The sequence below is a fragment of the Aquila chrysaetos genome, chromosome 1, assembly GCF_900496995.4.
Source record: "Aquila chrysaetos chrysaetos chromosome 1, bAquChr1.4, whole genome shotgun sequence".
In the NCBI taxonomy this organism is placed as follows: domain Eukaryota; kingdom Metazoa; phylum Chordata; class Aves; order Accipitriformes; family Accipitridae; genus Aquila; species Aquila chrysaetos.
This window is the reverse complement of record NC_044004.1, coordinates 59147742-59165024: the sequence shown is the minus strand read 5'-3', so window position 1 is coordinate 59165024 and position 17283 is coordinate 59147742. Positions and strand designations below refer to the sequence as shown.

The window sequence follows — 17283 nt, the reverse complement described above, 5'->3', positions numbered from 1 at the left end:
CTCCAAGAATAAATTACGCTTTTGTGTAAATAAAGTATTTTTGGTAATTAGAAATAATAGTTTGGGTGGGGAAAAGGGGAAGCTTGGAAACTCAGATGGCTTTTTATTTTTAATAAACTTACAAGGCACTTAGAAATACAGCCATATCACAAGAAATTGCTAAACTTGAACATCTGGATCGCCAGTCAAAGCATCCATCTTTCAGAAGCTATGCACACATTCAGCAAGCTGGATGAAGACATCCAGCACGCATACCAGTGGTTCCAGTTCTACTTTTACTCCTGGCTTCCCCTAAGCTCTACTCGGATAATGAAGCATATTCAGCCACCAAAGAGACAAAGAAAAGCAGAAAGAATTCCTTAGCTACAGCTGACTGCTACACATTTTATTCTTTTTTTCTTGGCTTCAGCATTAGGTCATCAGGTAATTTTTAGTAACATTTTGTATTCATAAAAGCTGAGATTTACAGCCTGTAGAACTTTTTGAAAGCATCTTATCTACAGAAGTTATTAACAAAAGACAGTATGTTCCTAAAAGTGATTTTTTCCCCCCTTAATGATGTTCTAACATTAAAAACTTTTGTTAATTTTTTTAAACATTTTCAAACAATTTATGAGAATAACATCTCCTATGGCTAGGAGATTACCAAGATGGTTAATTATCAACTCTTCTTCATGCCTGAGGATCCTTGTGCCAGTAAACACTTCACTCAAGAGTCCTACAAAACCTCAGTGTCTCACAAGCAGAGACTTTCTACTTGTGTTGATAAAAACAAGAAGAGAAATATTATACCGCTTGCTAGCCAAACAGTACTTCCTTCCAAGACTCTCGACCTTTTTAAAACTGTCACTTTTCTTTTAATGGCAACATGATTAAGGGTGTAATTGGAGATCTGTATTTGCTGGTGCCTCTAGGGTGGTGTTCTCCTAATATCTGAAAAATCAAACACAACCCACATACGCAGCTTTAAGAAAATATAAAGTAGAAAATCATAACCAGGTGCAAGAAAAGCAAGATTAAGAGCTCATTCTCCTTTTCCAAATCTTTTTTTTAAGCAGGTTCTGAAATATTTCCAGGAGTTCTGCCATCTCCTCTATTTATCTTCCACAGAAGTGTGCAACTGCTAATATCTTCTGCATGACTGATACTCCTCACTAGGCAGCTCCATCACTTTTGCTGAGGACCTTCAAAGGAAAATAAATTCTGTGAAGTATTTGATATTTTCTAGTTATCAAAATTGTGAAGGAAAAAGACATCAAAGGCCATGGAAGTGGAAATCAATAAGAATTCAGGACTGGAGCACAAACTGAAGAAACACCTATAATGTGGTTAATTTGAATTTTCATTGCTCTTGTAATAATCTCTTTTACATGGCACTAATCATGTGAGAATTCTCTTCCTATAAATAAGTAGGATGCCTTTGGATTTTTCATGAAAAGGCACCATCAATAGCTTGTGAGGAAAAACAAAGAGACATCAAATCTCAGTTATTTGCAATAGTTGTAACCACACTTCCCAGATTCCTGTATTTGAATATAACAATGTCAGTTTATGTAAAGGCATGCAAGGCTGCTAGAAATGTGGGGTTTTTTTAATTCTGACAGGTAAGGAAATTACATCAATAAATCATTACAGTCTGCCCATCCTCCCTTTAAAGTTCCCAACACAACTGTACCAAAAAACCTGTTATGCTAAATCTCAGAATTATTGGGGTCCAACGGGCATTACTATTACATTACTCTTACTATTCTAGTTAGAACTTAACCTTTGTGATTCTGATTATACCTCCTTTATGAAAATGAGAAGCAATAGCATATATAGACACCCCTCCACCCTTTTTTTGAACAGAGTAAACTACCAGAAAGAATTATATAAAAGGTTTAGTATCTATTAAAATCTGAAGAACAGCTTTTAAACAAAAAAGTCATTAAAGTAATTTTTGACATAGTAACTGACACAGATTTGGGGTATTCCATAAATTCATCACCAGTTAAGAGCCTCAGACCTCCAAACTCACTATTACTGAAGCTGGTTGCTAAGGTTTTGCAGGGTTACATCCTGCCTGCAATCAGAATACAGCACTGAGACAATATATACTCTAAAGTTGGAAGAAAAAAAAAAAAAAAAAAAAGATCTTTCAGGATTCTTATGCATGAGTTAATACCTCTAACTACAGAAATCAGTGATTGAGGTTGCAACTGTTCCCTCAGAAACCCACTTCTGTCCCATACCTTGAAAATTTTGCATAAAATTCTTAAATTATGGGTTTTTTTCAGGCCAAATACAAGACTCCACATTTAAAATTACTGAAGAGCTCTTGACTCTAAGGATTACTACCAACTCATTTTGACTTTTAAAAAATAACAGTAAACCATCTTTTCAGTATCTGACAAAATGTACAGAAAACCAAAGCCAAACAAAATCGCCTGCATCTGGTCATCTTTTCACCATTGCCACAAAGCTCCACATCAAGATTAATGAATAGGCTTATTTCTAATAAGCTTAAGAACAAAATACAGAATCAAGCTTAGTAATAATTCTCTGGGAGCTGTATCATGTGTCCTGCCACTGTAAGAGCTCCCTGGACTGTAATTTCACCAACACTTAGTTGGTAAAAGAGGTACAAGATGTTGCTTTTAGAAATAAGACATGGAAAGGGATGCCCACAGTCAGTATTTAAAACACTGAGAATTTGAACTGATCCCCCCAAGACTTACTTAGCTGGGGCTGGGAAACATCTTCCCCAGCATATTTTAAATTTCTAATGAAATAGGCATGATTTATATTATGCAGTGTTGAAGGTCATTTGGAAAAAGTTCAATCCCTAAAATGGCTAGATTTCTTCTTTGGACAGATCAGCACTTTAAATAAACAGATAAAAAAGTATGCCTCATCTCTCCTGCAAAATCTTACTCAATAGGCAAAAAGCTCATTGAGCTTCACAGTGCATCCCTTGGCAGGGATTAATCTTTTGGTGCGTATCTTCTGGAACAGTGGTGTGGTCCAAACCATCATAAGTAAACCAGCCTTTTAGATACTTTTGTCATGCCTACAGATGTTCTATTGTTCAAAACACTAAAATCGACACCCTAAATCCTGAGATGCTTCAAATTCAAGATACTTCTATAAGACTGTCTTTTTCAAGTTTAAACCAAAGATCAGCCAGAATAGAGATGCGCTCTATAATTAGTGAAAAAATAACTAGATTCTCTGTGCCATGTAATAATTTTACTGAACAAATAGCTCTCAAGATGTACTTTTCATACTTTTTATATACAAAAACCATAGAAGAATAAAGCTTTAAGTAATGGTTTTACAGAATATGTTGCAATTAATCATGGCATAGTATGTTCCCACATATTCAATACCAAGCTCACAAGTCAGAAGGATCTATCACAGGGCATTTAAAGTTGTAACACGCCCTTCTCATCTTCGCAATTACAAATGATTTTTAAGATGCCCCACTCTTCAGGAGCACTTAGCTTTCACCCAATGCAAGTTAATCTACAAACAAGTACTGAAATCCTGGAGGTCTGATTTAGGGACAACATTCAGCATTGCCTCAGACATTTATTACAGGATAAATTAATTTACTAAATAGAAAGTTTCTCTTAAGCAATCTTTGGGTAATTTAAACACATTTAGTTAAGGACAACACACAAATATAACTTATAAGGTATCTTCTCCAAACAATGAGTTTGTGCTAACATGCAGAATAACACCACTTGCAGAATTTCATTAGTGTAGCTTTTAAAGCATTTGCAAACCATAGCTAGTACAGTTTTTCTTGACTATTTGATTCAGGGGCTATGGCAGTTAAAATGCAATGTTAGCATTTTCAAGGCTACTTTAAAATAAAATGTAATCATACGAATCATCATTTACTTTTTTGTACTTAATTAATTATTTCATTGTAGTCGCATTTCATTAAACCAAACAAATTAAACAGAGTTCAGAAAACTAAGTATGAGTGATTGTGCTTTATGAATTATTTCTAATGTGCCTCTAAACAAAACCAAACCAAAACCATCCCAACTTAACAACCAAATTTAAAAATCTGGGATAAATCTATCAAAAAGCCCAAGCCACTGAGTTACCAAAACATTAGCAAGAACAAGGTTTCAGAAAGATGCAACAGTGTGATTACATTTTGAATTTTGACATTTTAAAGCTTTTACTTTCATTGATGGAAGGTAATTAATTTTCACACCCCCTCTTTTTTTCTTTCCTTTAGATCACAGCAGAAATCAAATCATCAAGTGTGAGTGATTACCCATGCTTACTCTAAACAGCAGACAACACAAGTTACAGAAACCTAGACCAAGACTACAGTAGTTTACAAAACGTAAAACAAGGTTAACAGATATGCCTTCTTTAGGATAATACATGGGAAGGAGTTTAGAAACTTTATATCAATAACACAGACTATGCAGTTTTTCTTGTCCCTTCCAGAGGTCTGTGAAATAAAGTGGTAAACGTGTTCTCTTCAATATTCAGTTCAGTAAGAGTTTAGCTGCAAAAAGATTATACTTACATAAATATAAAAACACACGATAAAGCAAAATATTTTTAATTAGTAAGCCAATCATAAATAAATTCACCTAAAATTAACAGAAGTAGCTGTGTTCCTTCTACATTGATACTTTTTTTTAGCATGTTTTAATAGTCAACTTCATTGTCTAGCCTGGGACAAAACAATTCATCATTGAGCACTCAACAATTCTGCACACTGAGCTAAGTCTTTTTTTTTTTTTTTTAGTTACATTTTTTACATTTTCTTTACAAATGTAATACTTATGTACATTATATATTTTATTTCTACAATTGATGTACTTTACTGAAACTCTACAACTTTCACAGGGAATTCGCTGAAGTCTTTAGTAAATATGAATCATTCCTTTTAAAAAGAAATTCATATAAACAACCAACATACATCACTGCCCTTTGACATCTCTGTTAAGAATTTGGATCTGGAAGGGCTACTATAATAAATGTAAGAAAAAAGGCTTTACCTAATTGTACATTTCATTAAGAAATATCATCCCACATAGCTACATAAATTCACCGGCTTGCAATAAACAAAGCACCATACCGCTGCACAACTGGAAACGTGTATAAACCAATTTAAAGTTTACTAGTGAAACAGCTTCATCACTCCTAGCACTTTTAGACTGAAGTAAATCTGCAAAATTCTTTGAGATGTATACTTCTTTAGCTGTAAAGCTTCCAAAATAGTGCTGGTCACTGTATATTGTGAAGAACAAGCATCCACTTTCGTAACTTCCCATATGCTTCTCTTGGCCCATGCTTCTGTCTGAAGTCAGGATTTTTCTTCTATTTATTCCTTGTTCACTTACAAATCTGCTGTTGAATGTTAAGTAAGAATTCATAATATGAGAAAGCTGCTTCTGTCCGATCCTCAATTAGATGCTGAAAAAAATCTGTTTTGGCAGGGTTCTCATCTCTGAAAGAAGAGAAGAAAGTATTTTAGTCCAAACATTGAGAAAAAAAAATGCACTGTAAATTCAAGCATAAGTTCTAATGAATTGCTTATTGTCCTTTGGAGTCTAGATTCAGTCCAAAGATACCAAAGTTCAGAAAAAACCCTAAAGTTTGTAATACACTACCAAACAGCAGCATCCTTTTAAGAAGTATAAAATGGTAAAACAGTGGGTGAAATAGCATTCAAAATAACTTGTAGAAATACAAAAAAGGAAACAAAAATGATTTTTAGAAGTTCACAAATACGCTGGTTGCAATGAATTCTGACAGTTAAATTAAATCCTGATAAAGATTAAGAAAAAATTTGGAAAATTTACATCTCAATCCCCTCCCCAGTTTTTCTTATCTGGCAACAGAACAGGGAAGGTAAACATGTCAAAGACCTAGTATCTAAAATTATTACCCCAATAAAAATTTGCTGGGACACAGCAAATATTTGCTGGGGCACAGTTCTCTGTACCAGTATAGTATAGTGTGCAGTAAAGCCCTACTATTTACTGTGGTCTTTCAGCACTACTCGCAATTCAAGCAGCAGCCACAATGCCAACAACTGAAGAGCTTCACTCCTATGTTTAAACATTATTTATCTGAGTGAGAAAGTCATCATACTCTCTAAAATGTGATCTCCCATCCGGCTCAGTAAACTGAGTACTCTAGAGAAGACAAAAGAAATGTAAACTCAAGCATAAAGATTTTATAGAATTTAAACTTCTTTAAGCAGGTCGTGGCTTGAAAAGGCTTGAGAAACTTGCCTCATCTGTCATAAATCAACTGCTGTATGGAGCTTGGTAACAAATAGATACAATTGTTAAACCATCTACAGATTATTAACCTTACTTGAATTTTTTTATATGTATATACTGGAATTATAAAAGCTATACCAGAAGTTAACCTCGTTAACCACACTGGTCATAAGGACATCCACTGCTTTAGTATATTCTTAAGAATATAAAAATACGCAACTAATTCCTACAAATAAAACTACTAGTAACTGAATTTGCACTAGATTCAAAGATGACCTTTGTTGCTAAGGAGTTTTAGATAACAGCACTATTATCAACCAGAAAGAGGATGTTATTCAGTTTCTTCCAGGCCAGATATTCCCACTTTTCATCAGTGTCAATTAGAAATTGTAAATACAAGTTGCCAATAATTACTCAGTATCTAACAGAAATACTTACTTTATTACTTGAAGAACTGGACTTAAAGGTCTACTGTCTCTAAGCCAAGATATAAAAGATCGTGTCCTTTCTGAAGAAAGTGCATCTACCTCAGGAAGCTGTGTCTGGTTGAAGGTAATTGAAAGAAGTCATCATCTTTTATTATCAAAACTATTTAAAAAAAAAAAATAGATCCTGATAGTCGTAACATGACCCAGGCCACAATTTCTATTAAGAAATTACCAACCACAGATTACATATACACATTTTTTCTTCAGCTTAAAGTACAAAAATTCAGTACTATCTGTTCCGTAGGAAGCAGTGCATCTTTAACTTAAACTGCCTTTTAAGTGCAAGAGATTTTAGAAAGCAAGCTCATTTAAAAAGTAATCTTTTCAAAATGATGCTTTTACAGTTTTCTTGCCTTTATCTTCCCCTGTCAATCAAGTTCCTACATGTCGCATTTTGCATCACTGAAAAAATGAACAAAACATGAAGAAGTGAAATCTGAATTATAAGCAAATTTCAACACAAAGATTATACTGGACTACTTGGTTGGGGACTGAGCTGAAAAAAATAGTATTAAAAAACCTTGAGCCATTCACCAAGCTAAATATACCAATTCTTAGGCCAGTATAACCTTTTAAGACAATTAATATGACATAGAAGAATTGATTACAGATTTAAAAGTAGTTTCATTGCTACCTTTGTAGTCAATGAATGGAGGACATAATTTAAAAGCAAAGAAAGCTTTTGTTTATGTTAGTTTTTTCTCTCATTTTTATTATAATAAATGCTATGTAACCACTGAAAAAAGTTATCATCCTTCCTTTAACCAAGTTCTTTCTGAAAACTCTGTCAACTAATACTTACCACCAGCTGATCAGAAGGGACAATTTTAAATTGCTAATACAAGCAAAATACAAAACTCTGAGCAAGCAGTCCAATTTTATAGTAGTCTTAAAGCTCACCACTCTTAACCTGTTCTTATAATTACCACTTGTTGCTTACTTTTCCCCTTCCTACTATGCAAGCTTTATAAGCAGAAAGTATCTTCCTATGTGTTTCTACAATGACTGACACGTTTTTGGTACCATCTGAATATAATCATTGGGTTCTGAACTTTTCTAGACCCTTTTCTTAAAAGGGTCCATCCTTACCTACCACTTGTTGACATTTTGGAATCACTACCCACAGAAGAGGGGTCTTCTCTTTAATTGCTGCTCTGTTCATGCACAAGACTATAGGTACAGGTCATAACAAAAACCACTCCACCACAACACACATCCAAGGGTCTTTGATGTTGTCCTAGTTTCAGCTGGGATAGAGTTAATTGTCTTCCTAGTAGCTGGTACAGTGCTATGTTTGAGTTCAGTATGTGAAGAATGTTGATAACACGGATGTTTTCAGTTGTTGCTAGTAGTGTTTAGACTAATGTCAAGGATTTTTCAGCTTCTCATGCCCAGCCAGAGAGAAAGCCGGAGGGACACAAGAAGTTGGCACAGGACACAGCCAGGGCAGCTGACCCAAACTGGCCAACAGGGTATTCCATACCATGGGACGTCCCATCTAGTATAGGAACTGGGAAGTGGGGGCGGGGAATCGCCGCTCGGGGACTTGCTGGGTGCCGGTTGGCGGGTGGTGAGCAATTGCGCTGCGGATCATTTGTACATTCCAATCCTTTCATTATTGCTGTTGTCATTTTATTAGTGTTATCATTATCATTATTAGTTTCTTCTTTTCTGTTCTATTAAACTGTTCTTATCTCAACCCGTGGGTTTTGCTTCTTTTTCCCATTTTCTCCCCCATCCCACTGGGTGGGGGGGAAGTGAGTGAGCGGCTGCGTGGTGCTTAGTTGCTGGCTGGGGTTAAACCATGACAGATGTTCTAATACCTAAAGGCATTTCTTTTTAAGATTGACTCAAGGATTGGAAGCTGAGCAAAACTTAACTCTTACCCTTTACTTACAGGCCTATAACATCATACCCTAGATTTCGTATCTTACACCAGCTTCAGAGAACACAAGGCTTCTGAAAACCATGGTATCAATAAAATAACTCTAATCTTAACAATTAACACATCTCACTAGATAATTTTTGTATTCATTCTATGAAATTCCATCCTATTCTTGTGAGCTCACAAGGATTTCCATAAAAATAATAAAAGCAGTCATGTCATTGAACAATTTTTTGGCATTCCACGAATGCCAAAATATACATGTCTACATTCCTTCCTTGAAAGCATTTGACAACTTCTATCTGTCTCCTATGAAGCTGGCAAGGGGTTAGAAGGTACCCAATAAAAAAATCCCTAATTCACAGTTACGTAATTAAAAACTGAAAATGCAGAAAAGATAGATTAAATACAGAGTCCAAATGTAAGCACTATACAGCACAGCTCATTAAAACACCTACCATTTTCTGTGGTACTGATGCATAGTTTGGGTATCCAAGGACATCTTTTATGAAGTTGTTACTACAGTTTTTTCCAATCCAAATGTAAAAAATCTGTAAGATATCAGAATCAGTTTTAGTAAAGGCCTTGCACACTTTTTAAAGAAAGAGACAAGAGGTGATGTAATCGGAATAATACCAGAATAATACCTTTCATGTAAATGAATCACTTGAGAGCTCCAGCTGCAATTCACATATACATCTCTATATTCATTATTTGTAAGCTTACTTATTAATATATTGGTAGCATTTGGAATAAGATCATTCTATGTCAAAAAAAATATAGGTAGAATGCAAATACTGAAAGAATGAGGATGCAGGACACATCTATATTGGAACAGTTAATGCAGTAACTTCCCATGTTACCTCCTAAAATGAAAACCCTAAAATTTTATGAAGTCACACCACTGTGTCAGTTACTGCACACTGACTTCCCAATCTAAACAAGTCATAGTAAAGCATCAATTATCAAAACACACTATAGTAATTATTGCAGACATCTGGACAAAGAAGCTAGTCTGACATTCACACTCAGCCCCTGAGCTCATATAAGGTTTAAAGTACTTTCTAGACTCCAATTAGAGTAGCATAATGTTTTATTACATTATTTGAGTAGCATAATGCTTTATCCAATTAAGTGTGTTTTAGTGTCATTTCTACTAATACCTTAAACTGTATCTACAGATTTTGTTCACTCCCCACAATTTCCTCACTCTTGCAACTCTTACATCACACAAACCACAAATCATAAAACCACTTATATTTGTGTGTAACTGAGAAGGTTCCTGCATCAATGAGAAGTGCTTTGTTAGAGACTTTAATTTAATTTAATAACCATTAAGAGAAATTTTGGAAAATGGAAATCCATTATTTCCAGAAAAAAACAACTTGATGTGAACTCTTGGTATATTCTGATCAGTCTAGCATGAAAAAATTAACCTCTTGAAGCCTTACTATGCAACCTCAAAGACAGTCCTCTGATCAAAATATGAAAGCCTTTCACTGGAACACAGATTACTGCCAGGTTACCTGGAATGCTGATTCACTACACTGTTATTGTTGAGAGTTGACTGCTTTTAATAATTCAGCATGCATTGTTTTTTTTTTAGGGGGGAAAAAAGGAATTTGTGAAACTGGTAACTTACCGAACCACAATCCATAAGAAAAGCTCCTTCTCTTGTCAACTTCTCTGCAGACAACTTCTGAAGAGGTGGCTGAGGAACAACTCTGTCATTTACATGTATTGTACTCTGTAACAAAAAACAGTACTCAATAACACTAGAATATAAATAAATCCTATTTTTTATCTTAACCAGGTAAAATGAAACAGGAAAAAACACTGTTAATCTCAAATAGAATTTTGAGGATTCTCATGTAACAAAATGCCATGTTAAACCTAAAATGATTGTGTACATCAAATAATTCTAGAATGTTACTTAACCTAAAGGCTACTTTATTACCTAGAAAAGAATAATGCAAGTTCATTTAAGTTGTGTATGTAACATTTCTCATGCTATAGATGCCAAACGTTCAGAAGAATTCTAGTGTTGACACTTAAATTTTCTACAAACAACCTCCATAGATTTTTTCATTGCATTCAACTTCAACAGAAGTGTTGCAGGAGCAGAAAAACATCAAATTCTACTTCCTAAGGGTTCACTATTTTATTGCATTCAAGTAACAGAAAGTCCTTTGATTTAACATCCTGCCTGAAGCGATACATGGGTTTGTCCATAGAGTACTATGACTGATCTGATTAAACAATCTGGCTGTTAGCAATAACATCATTAAAAAATAACCCTCCCTTCCTCCGAAGCAATAAAAACCAAAAACAATACCCCCCCCAGTATTTTCAGATTAAAGCTGCTTCCCCCTCCAATACAAAAATAGGCTGAATATCTATTAAGAATCTGTGAAGCATTCTGCAAATAACATAGGGAAAAAATAGTCTAAAGACTAAGCACACGTCCACATGGTAAAAGATTATTAAAAACAATCACTATTTTAAAAATTTCTTATTCTAAAACAATAGATTAGACGCTTTTGGGGATTTATACATAACGATGAATATCAAGCTACTGATTTCCACTTTGTAAAGTTCCAGGCTTTACTCAATGCTCTCAGGAATCAAGTGTTAAGAGAAAAGAAAACCAGCAAAAATGTTAAAAAAAATTTCTGTAATACATATCAGAGAATTTTCTAAAGAAACAAGAAATTTAAGAACAGCCTCTGTCACAAATAGTTTAAACTGAAGTAGTACTAAATAGCAGATAGCACCCTGTTATATGACTTAAAATGTGGTTTGTCAATTAATTTCAGTAGGTTAAATAAGCCCTATCTTCTGTATTATTCTACTCTAAATAACTGATCTGAAATCCTTTGCTAATAAAACTGGATCTCCCAAAGACACTGCTGGTTCTTCACAGCACTCGCACACTGAATATAGTGTTTCAGCGTAAGTTCCACAAAAAGCTTAATAAGGTTAATTGAAGAAGTTGGCCTCTCAAACACTGGGAGTGGGGAGGAAATTATAAAAAGACTAATCAATTCCACTGAAGAACACTGAGTTCAGACTCGCATATGTGAGTTTATGAAATACCTTAAAAGAAACTGAGACTATAAATAGCTCACAGGTTGTGCTGAACAATACCAACTGCCAGAGAAACTACTGAAGTTACCATATAATCTTGTATGACGCTTAAAAACAAACTCCTACATATACTTTTCCAAAGCTAGTGACTAACAAGCTCATGAAAACGTACTTAAAAAAAAAAAACTTATTTTTGCAATTACAACTAACTTTGACCTTAAATAAAATCCAATCTTACTTCTGTTAAAAAATGCATGTATTTCCTAGGCTACCTCTCTAAAAGCGAACCAATAAAACCTGGTTTCGTACAAGAAGTACTTCCTCAGTCTGATCATGACCACCTAGAAGTACAACTCTTGTTTCATCCACATCAGTCTGAGAAACCACTGAAAGTTTGTTACTCCAAGCAACTTTACCTGGTTTAAGTATACAAAACCTAGAACCCTCCACCAAATCTACCTCACCCATTTCCCCCAGGCAGTTCTAAAACACAAAACCACACTGGAGATATTTCCAATACATACAATCTTATCTGCTTTCTTTGTATAATAGAAAAACATGGAATTATTGTGGTCACTTAAACAAGGTGAAGTAAAACCACAGTTCTGCTCATAACACAGTACTGTACTTGCAACTCAGAACTTGAAAATGGATGTTTTTCTTGATCTTTTTATAACTTACAGAAAATGTTCAGTTTACATTACAATAACAGCTTCATTTAAATTATTGCAGCACAACATCAGGTTTAACAGACCATTAAAACTAGAAAATGTTATAAAACAGGCTTCATACATTACCTCATCAATCAACTTGTCTATTCTGTACAAGTTGGGATGTATCATTTTCATCAAATGAACAAGAGGCTGGCTCTTCATCTGGCACATTGCATATACGCGATCATCCAAGCGTGTACTCGTGCCTGTTCTAAATGCTTTCTGTAAAAGAACAGTGTTGTTACTCAAATAAGTCCTGTATTTTATGTCACATCTAAACAGTGTATTTCAGATTTTTTGAAAGTGTCAAGCAAAGATGGCAAAGCTTTTGTAAAGTAATGTATCTTGAGGCACATTAGAGTCTTAATCAAATACAACTTGAATACAATACCTTTTAAAACTTAATCCGTTCTCCCTTTTTATTGATGAAGGACAGCAAAAAAATTCCCCCCACACACTTTCTGTAAAATTTTTATGTGACTGGGCCAGCATTTCTCATCTTTATTCTTGACAATGTTACTGGCCTGTGAAACTCACCAATGCAAGATATCATGGGAAGATATGAGCCTAGCAGAGTTCAAAAAAGATAATTCTGTGGATAAGATTAACTCTGATTTTATATTGGTAAGAATTAAATGTTAAGGAAAAGCTTTGAAAGGGAAATCTACTTTCATGTTTTATAGCAGAAACTAGGTGCTCATAGGATAAAATTTCTTTTGTAACTCTTTCCTACTGGATTTTTCAGATCTCCTTTAGAAGCAATCAGTAAACAGTTGCTGTGAGAAGCAACACAATGGAGAAAGCACCATATTCTGATTCAATGGCGAATATTCCTATAATTGAAGTTCACATTCACTTCTACAACAAAGCTAAGTACATCAGTCCTCTTCTCCTTGGCTGCCACAAGCATTTTGGTTTTATTTTCACTGTAAAAGAAAATAACACAAATTCTAAAAAATTCAAAACCAAGCATACCATTAAACTGTTCAGGCACTAATCATTTGAAATAAGCTAACAGTCATCTTTTCTGTGAAAGTCCTGTAAGCTCGAAGAGAATAACCCAATTTTCATAATTTTAGTAAAGTGCAGGCATTGCTTGACCTAGAGCTGAAGAATTCCTCAAACTGAACAATGAATTAAATATCAAACATTAATCCACTAGATTATACAAACCTGTTTGAGAAGGGCCAAAATATACAGTGGAAACAGTTTGAGGGAATTTGGTGCTATCAGCATGGACTGCTGCAGATTTGAGGCAGTTGACATGTATGCTGCCAAGGAGTCTACCACAGCATTAACTAAGGCATCTCTTGCATCCGAAAGACTAGATGAAACTGAGCGATCCACAGCTGTTGGGTTAGAAGGATACAAGAAGTTACTAGAGTTGGCCTCATTCATTCCCTTGAGTTTTAAAAATAGCTGTGCTTTTGGGTGATATTTTAAGATAAAAAAAACCCAAAAACCAAAAAAACCCAAAAAACCACAAACCCACACCTGTGGTCCTAACTTTTTTTAGGAGTAAATGAGACTACTGCCCGTACAGAAACTCACTTTCACGATGCTTAAAAAATACAGTGTGGCTGATCTTAGCTCCCTAGTTCCTACTCTTAGAGAATTAAAAAAAAAATTGTTTAAAGCTGTGGTATATACTTGAGACTAAATATAAATCCTGTTTTAAGCCTTATACAAATAACTTAGCTATTGATGAAACTCTCGGCTGTCCTACCTCCAAGATAAGATTTGCAGCAATTCCCCGCCCCCCCCCCCCAAAGAAATTTCTTCCATTACTTCAGTGGTGTAATTATGATTAGTGTAAATGAAGCTTCACCTTTCTCTGCTGAGAAAGGGCTGCAAATCCTTTGGTTGGAGGAAGCCACCTGCTGGACTGAATGCACTTTTGAGATACAGAAGTACTATTTATTTCTTCTAATTTATTTGACTATTAATATACAACATAGCATATACTGAAATGTTGCACAGAAGCATACACATTCAATGGCAGAGATCAGTCTGTGAAACAGCTACTTACGACCCACAACTAGGGGTAGGTAAGAATCCTCAAACCCAGCAACAATAGGATAGAAGCATAGAAAACTAATCCATCTCTCAGACTTAGACATATCTTACACTGTTGTCATAAGTTCCCTTTTAGTCTCCAGCAACTCACTGCACTGAATCACTCTGTGTCTTAAGTAATCCTAGAATGCTAAAGTTTGAGATAACAACCATGATGATACAAAAATGGGATTTTTGATCCAGGTGTGTTATGATTCTCTGTCCTTCAATAAACTCTAGAGAACAAGGTAAGAAGGCTCCTTTTAAAAGACTAAGGTCAACTAAGTATTCAGACTAAGGAATGTTTCAGTTAACAGTCTTGGTATAACTTTGATTTCGTCATCTTTTGTATTCTCAGGCTTCAGTGTGCTCCACTCCAACCTTTTTCTACAATACCCAGGCTTCATTCACTACTTCATTTAAACATCTGGCAAAATTGAGAACATACAAAAAGATAGAATCATAGAATCATTTAGGTTGGAAAAGACCTTCAAGATCATTGAGTCCAACCATTAACCATGCCCACTAAACCATGTCCTTAAGTACCCTGTCCACTCGCTTTTTGAATATCTTCAGGGATGGTGACTCAACCACTTCCCTGGGTAGCCCATTCCAATGCTTAACAACCCTCTCAGTAAAGAAATTTTTCCTAATATCTAACCTAAATCTCCCTTGCCTCAACTTGAGGCCACTTCCTCTTGTCCTATCTCCAGCCACCTGACAGAAGAGACCAACACCCACCTCACTACAACCCCCTTTCAGGTAGTTGTAGAGAGTGATAAGGTCTCCCCTCAGCCTCCTTTTCTTCAGACTAAACAACCCCAGTTCCCTCAGCCGCTCCTCATAAGACTTGTGCTCCAGGCCCCTCACCAACTTGGTTGCCGTCCTCTGAACGCGCTCCAGCAACTCAATGTCCTTCCTGGAGTGAGGGGCCCAAAACTGAACACAGTACTCGAGGTGCGGCCTCACCAGTGCTGAGTACAGGGGAACAACCGCCTCCCTGCTCCTGCTGGCCACACTATTTCTGATACAGGCTAGGATGTGATTGGCCTTCTTGGCCACCTGGTCACACTGCTGGCTCATGTTCAGCCAGCTGTCAACCAGCACACCCAGGTGTTTCTCTGCCAGGCAGCTTTCCAGCCACTCTTCCCCAAGCCTGTAGCGCTGCATGGGGTTGCCGTGACCAAAGATATTTGAATCTTCCTGGTCTGTACTCACCCATGTTTGCTAAGAGGCATACAACTGCTTGTACATCCGCTCCTGCATATACATCAGCCAGTGAACTCACTACAGGCAAGCAAAGTGTGTGCACTCGAATTCGACGTTCACCTAATAAAAGTAAGTAGAAACCATTATGCAATATCTCCTGGTAGAAGTATACAAATTCATTCATTACAGCATATCTCTCTCATCTAAGATGCACTCGTTTTACCCTGTTCAAATTCTGCAATGCTCTAAAGCATTCAACTTCTGAATCAGCACAAGTTCATAACACAAACTAGCTTATAACATCCACAATGAGTGTCTTGATCCTACAAATGAAGTACATTGACTTCCATCCCAAAATTCTGTGGCACATTCCACAACAGAAAGTAGCTGCTATTCTTTATGCCCACCCAATATACTACAAACTTGCTTCAATGCATCACGGGTCTGTGATTTTGGGCAAAGTGCGTGCCAAATGTATTATTGCTTGTAACAACAGTATGCCTTTTAAATAAAGGAATCTTGCTGAATCAGCTCTATGTAAGATGGAGATAAATTACATTTTCCCATCAAAATAGAATTTATAAAGATTTACGTTATGTTATTAACTGCCAAGTAGGCTCACTAGCTTTAACAAGATCCTCTTACGGTATGGAGAACAACAAAAGGCTGTGGAACTAACCATACAAACATTATGTTAGAAAAAGAAACAAAAAGTCCAGTGGCCAATTCATTTGAATTTATTTACCTTTGCTGGAAGTATACAAAAGAGCTGTTTGAAAACAAACCAAAGATGTGTCAGTCAGACTTTCCTCGATGGACATTTGTACTGCAAATCCAGCGTCGGGATTGACATTGGCAAGGGACAATAAATCAGTAGATCGTACAAAAAAGTTCCCATGAAAAGTGTGTATTGAAAGACCTAGGAGCAGATTAAATAGCACAGAGTGAGGTCAAAACAGCATGAAAACCTCCTATCAATAATTAAAACCCACAGCCTTCAAGCTATGTCTAAAAAACAGTAAAAATACTTATTCTAACTACTACGCAGAATCAATTATGTGAATCATTAGACATTTCACAGCATGAACCTGTAGAATTCATGTTCAGTTCCGAACACTCCAAACTGAATGATGCCCTTACACTACACATCAACTTAGTTGAAGTGAGATGGTGCCATCTTAAGTAAAAACCAAAACAAAATACCAAATGGCAAAAGCTAATGTAACTTACATAAAGAAGGCAACCATCTTACTCTTCAGTGAAAGAGAAATAACCTGAAATCTAATGTTGCTAAAGACTAAGCACATTCAAAGTGATAGTTAACAGGCTTACATCAACTTTTCCATACGAATCAGTATTTAAAACATACCTTTTGTACATCTTATGCGCATAACTGCTTCAAATCCAATCTTTCTTGTAAGGTATCTTTTAAGGTCTTTTTGCAACTTTTCGGCCTGAGCAGGATTATGGCTGCGATGGAAAGATGGATAGTAATAGATGCATCCAGCGGAATACTTGGACATGCAAGCTGAGAAGGAAGAAAAGATATCGTTAAGAGGTAAAACCGTAACATGAAGTCAGGACACAAAAATTGTGTCCAA

The 17283-nt window shown here is 35.7% G+C and overlaps 1 protein-coding gene across 11 annotated transcripts in view; it reads right to left on the bottom strand.

Annotated features, from left to right (window-relative positions):
- Positions 1–3213: 3213 nt before the first annotated feature.
- SEC24B (SEC24 homolog B, COPII coat complex component) overlaps positions 3214–17283 on the bottom strand; it is a 51710-nt gene continuing 37640 nt past the window's right edge. For 9 of the 11 annotated variants that reach the window (XM_041122251.1, XM_041122258.1, XM_041122252.1 and 6 more), the window contains 9 exons: positions 17052–17210; positions 16428–16601; positions 15692–15802; positions 13592–13767; positions 12503–12640; positions 10261–10365; positions 9077–9169; positions 6684–6787; positions 3214–5464 (listed from right to left, as the gene is read on the bottom strand). In XM_041122251.1, the coding sequence (XP_040978185.1) occupies positions 5350–5464; positions 6684–6787; positions 9077–9169; positions 10261–10365; positions 12503–12640; positions 13592–13767; positions 15692–15802; positions 16428–16601; positions 17052–17210 (1175 nt within the window). In that variant the 3' untranslated portion in view covers positions 3214–5349. Of the gene's footprint in view, positions 5465–6683; positions 6834–9076; positions 9170–10260; positions 10366–12502; positions 12641–13224; positions 13345–13591; positions 13768–15691; positions 15803–16427; positions 16602–17051; positions 17211–17283 lie in introns of those variants that run through there. The other 2 variants (XM_041122259.1, XR_005932038.1) reach the window with 2 other exon arrangements.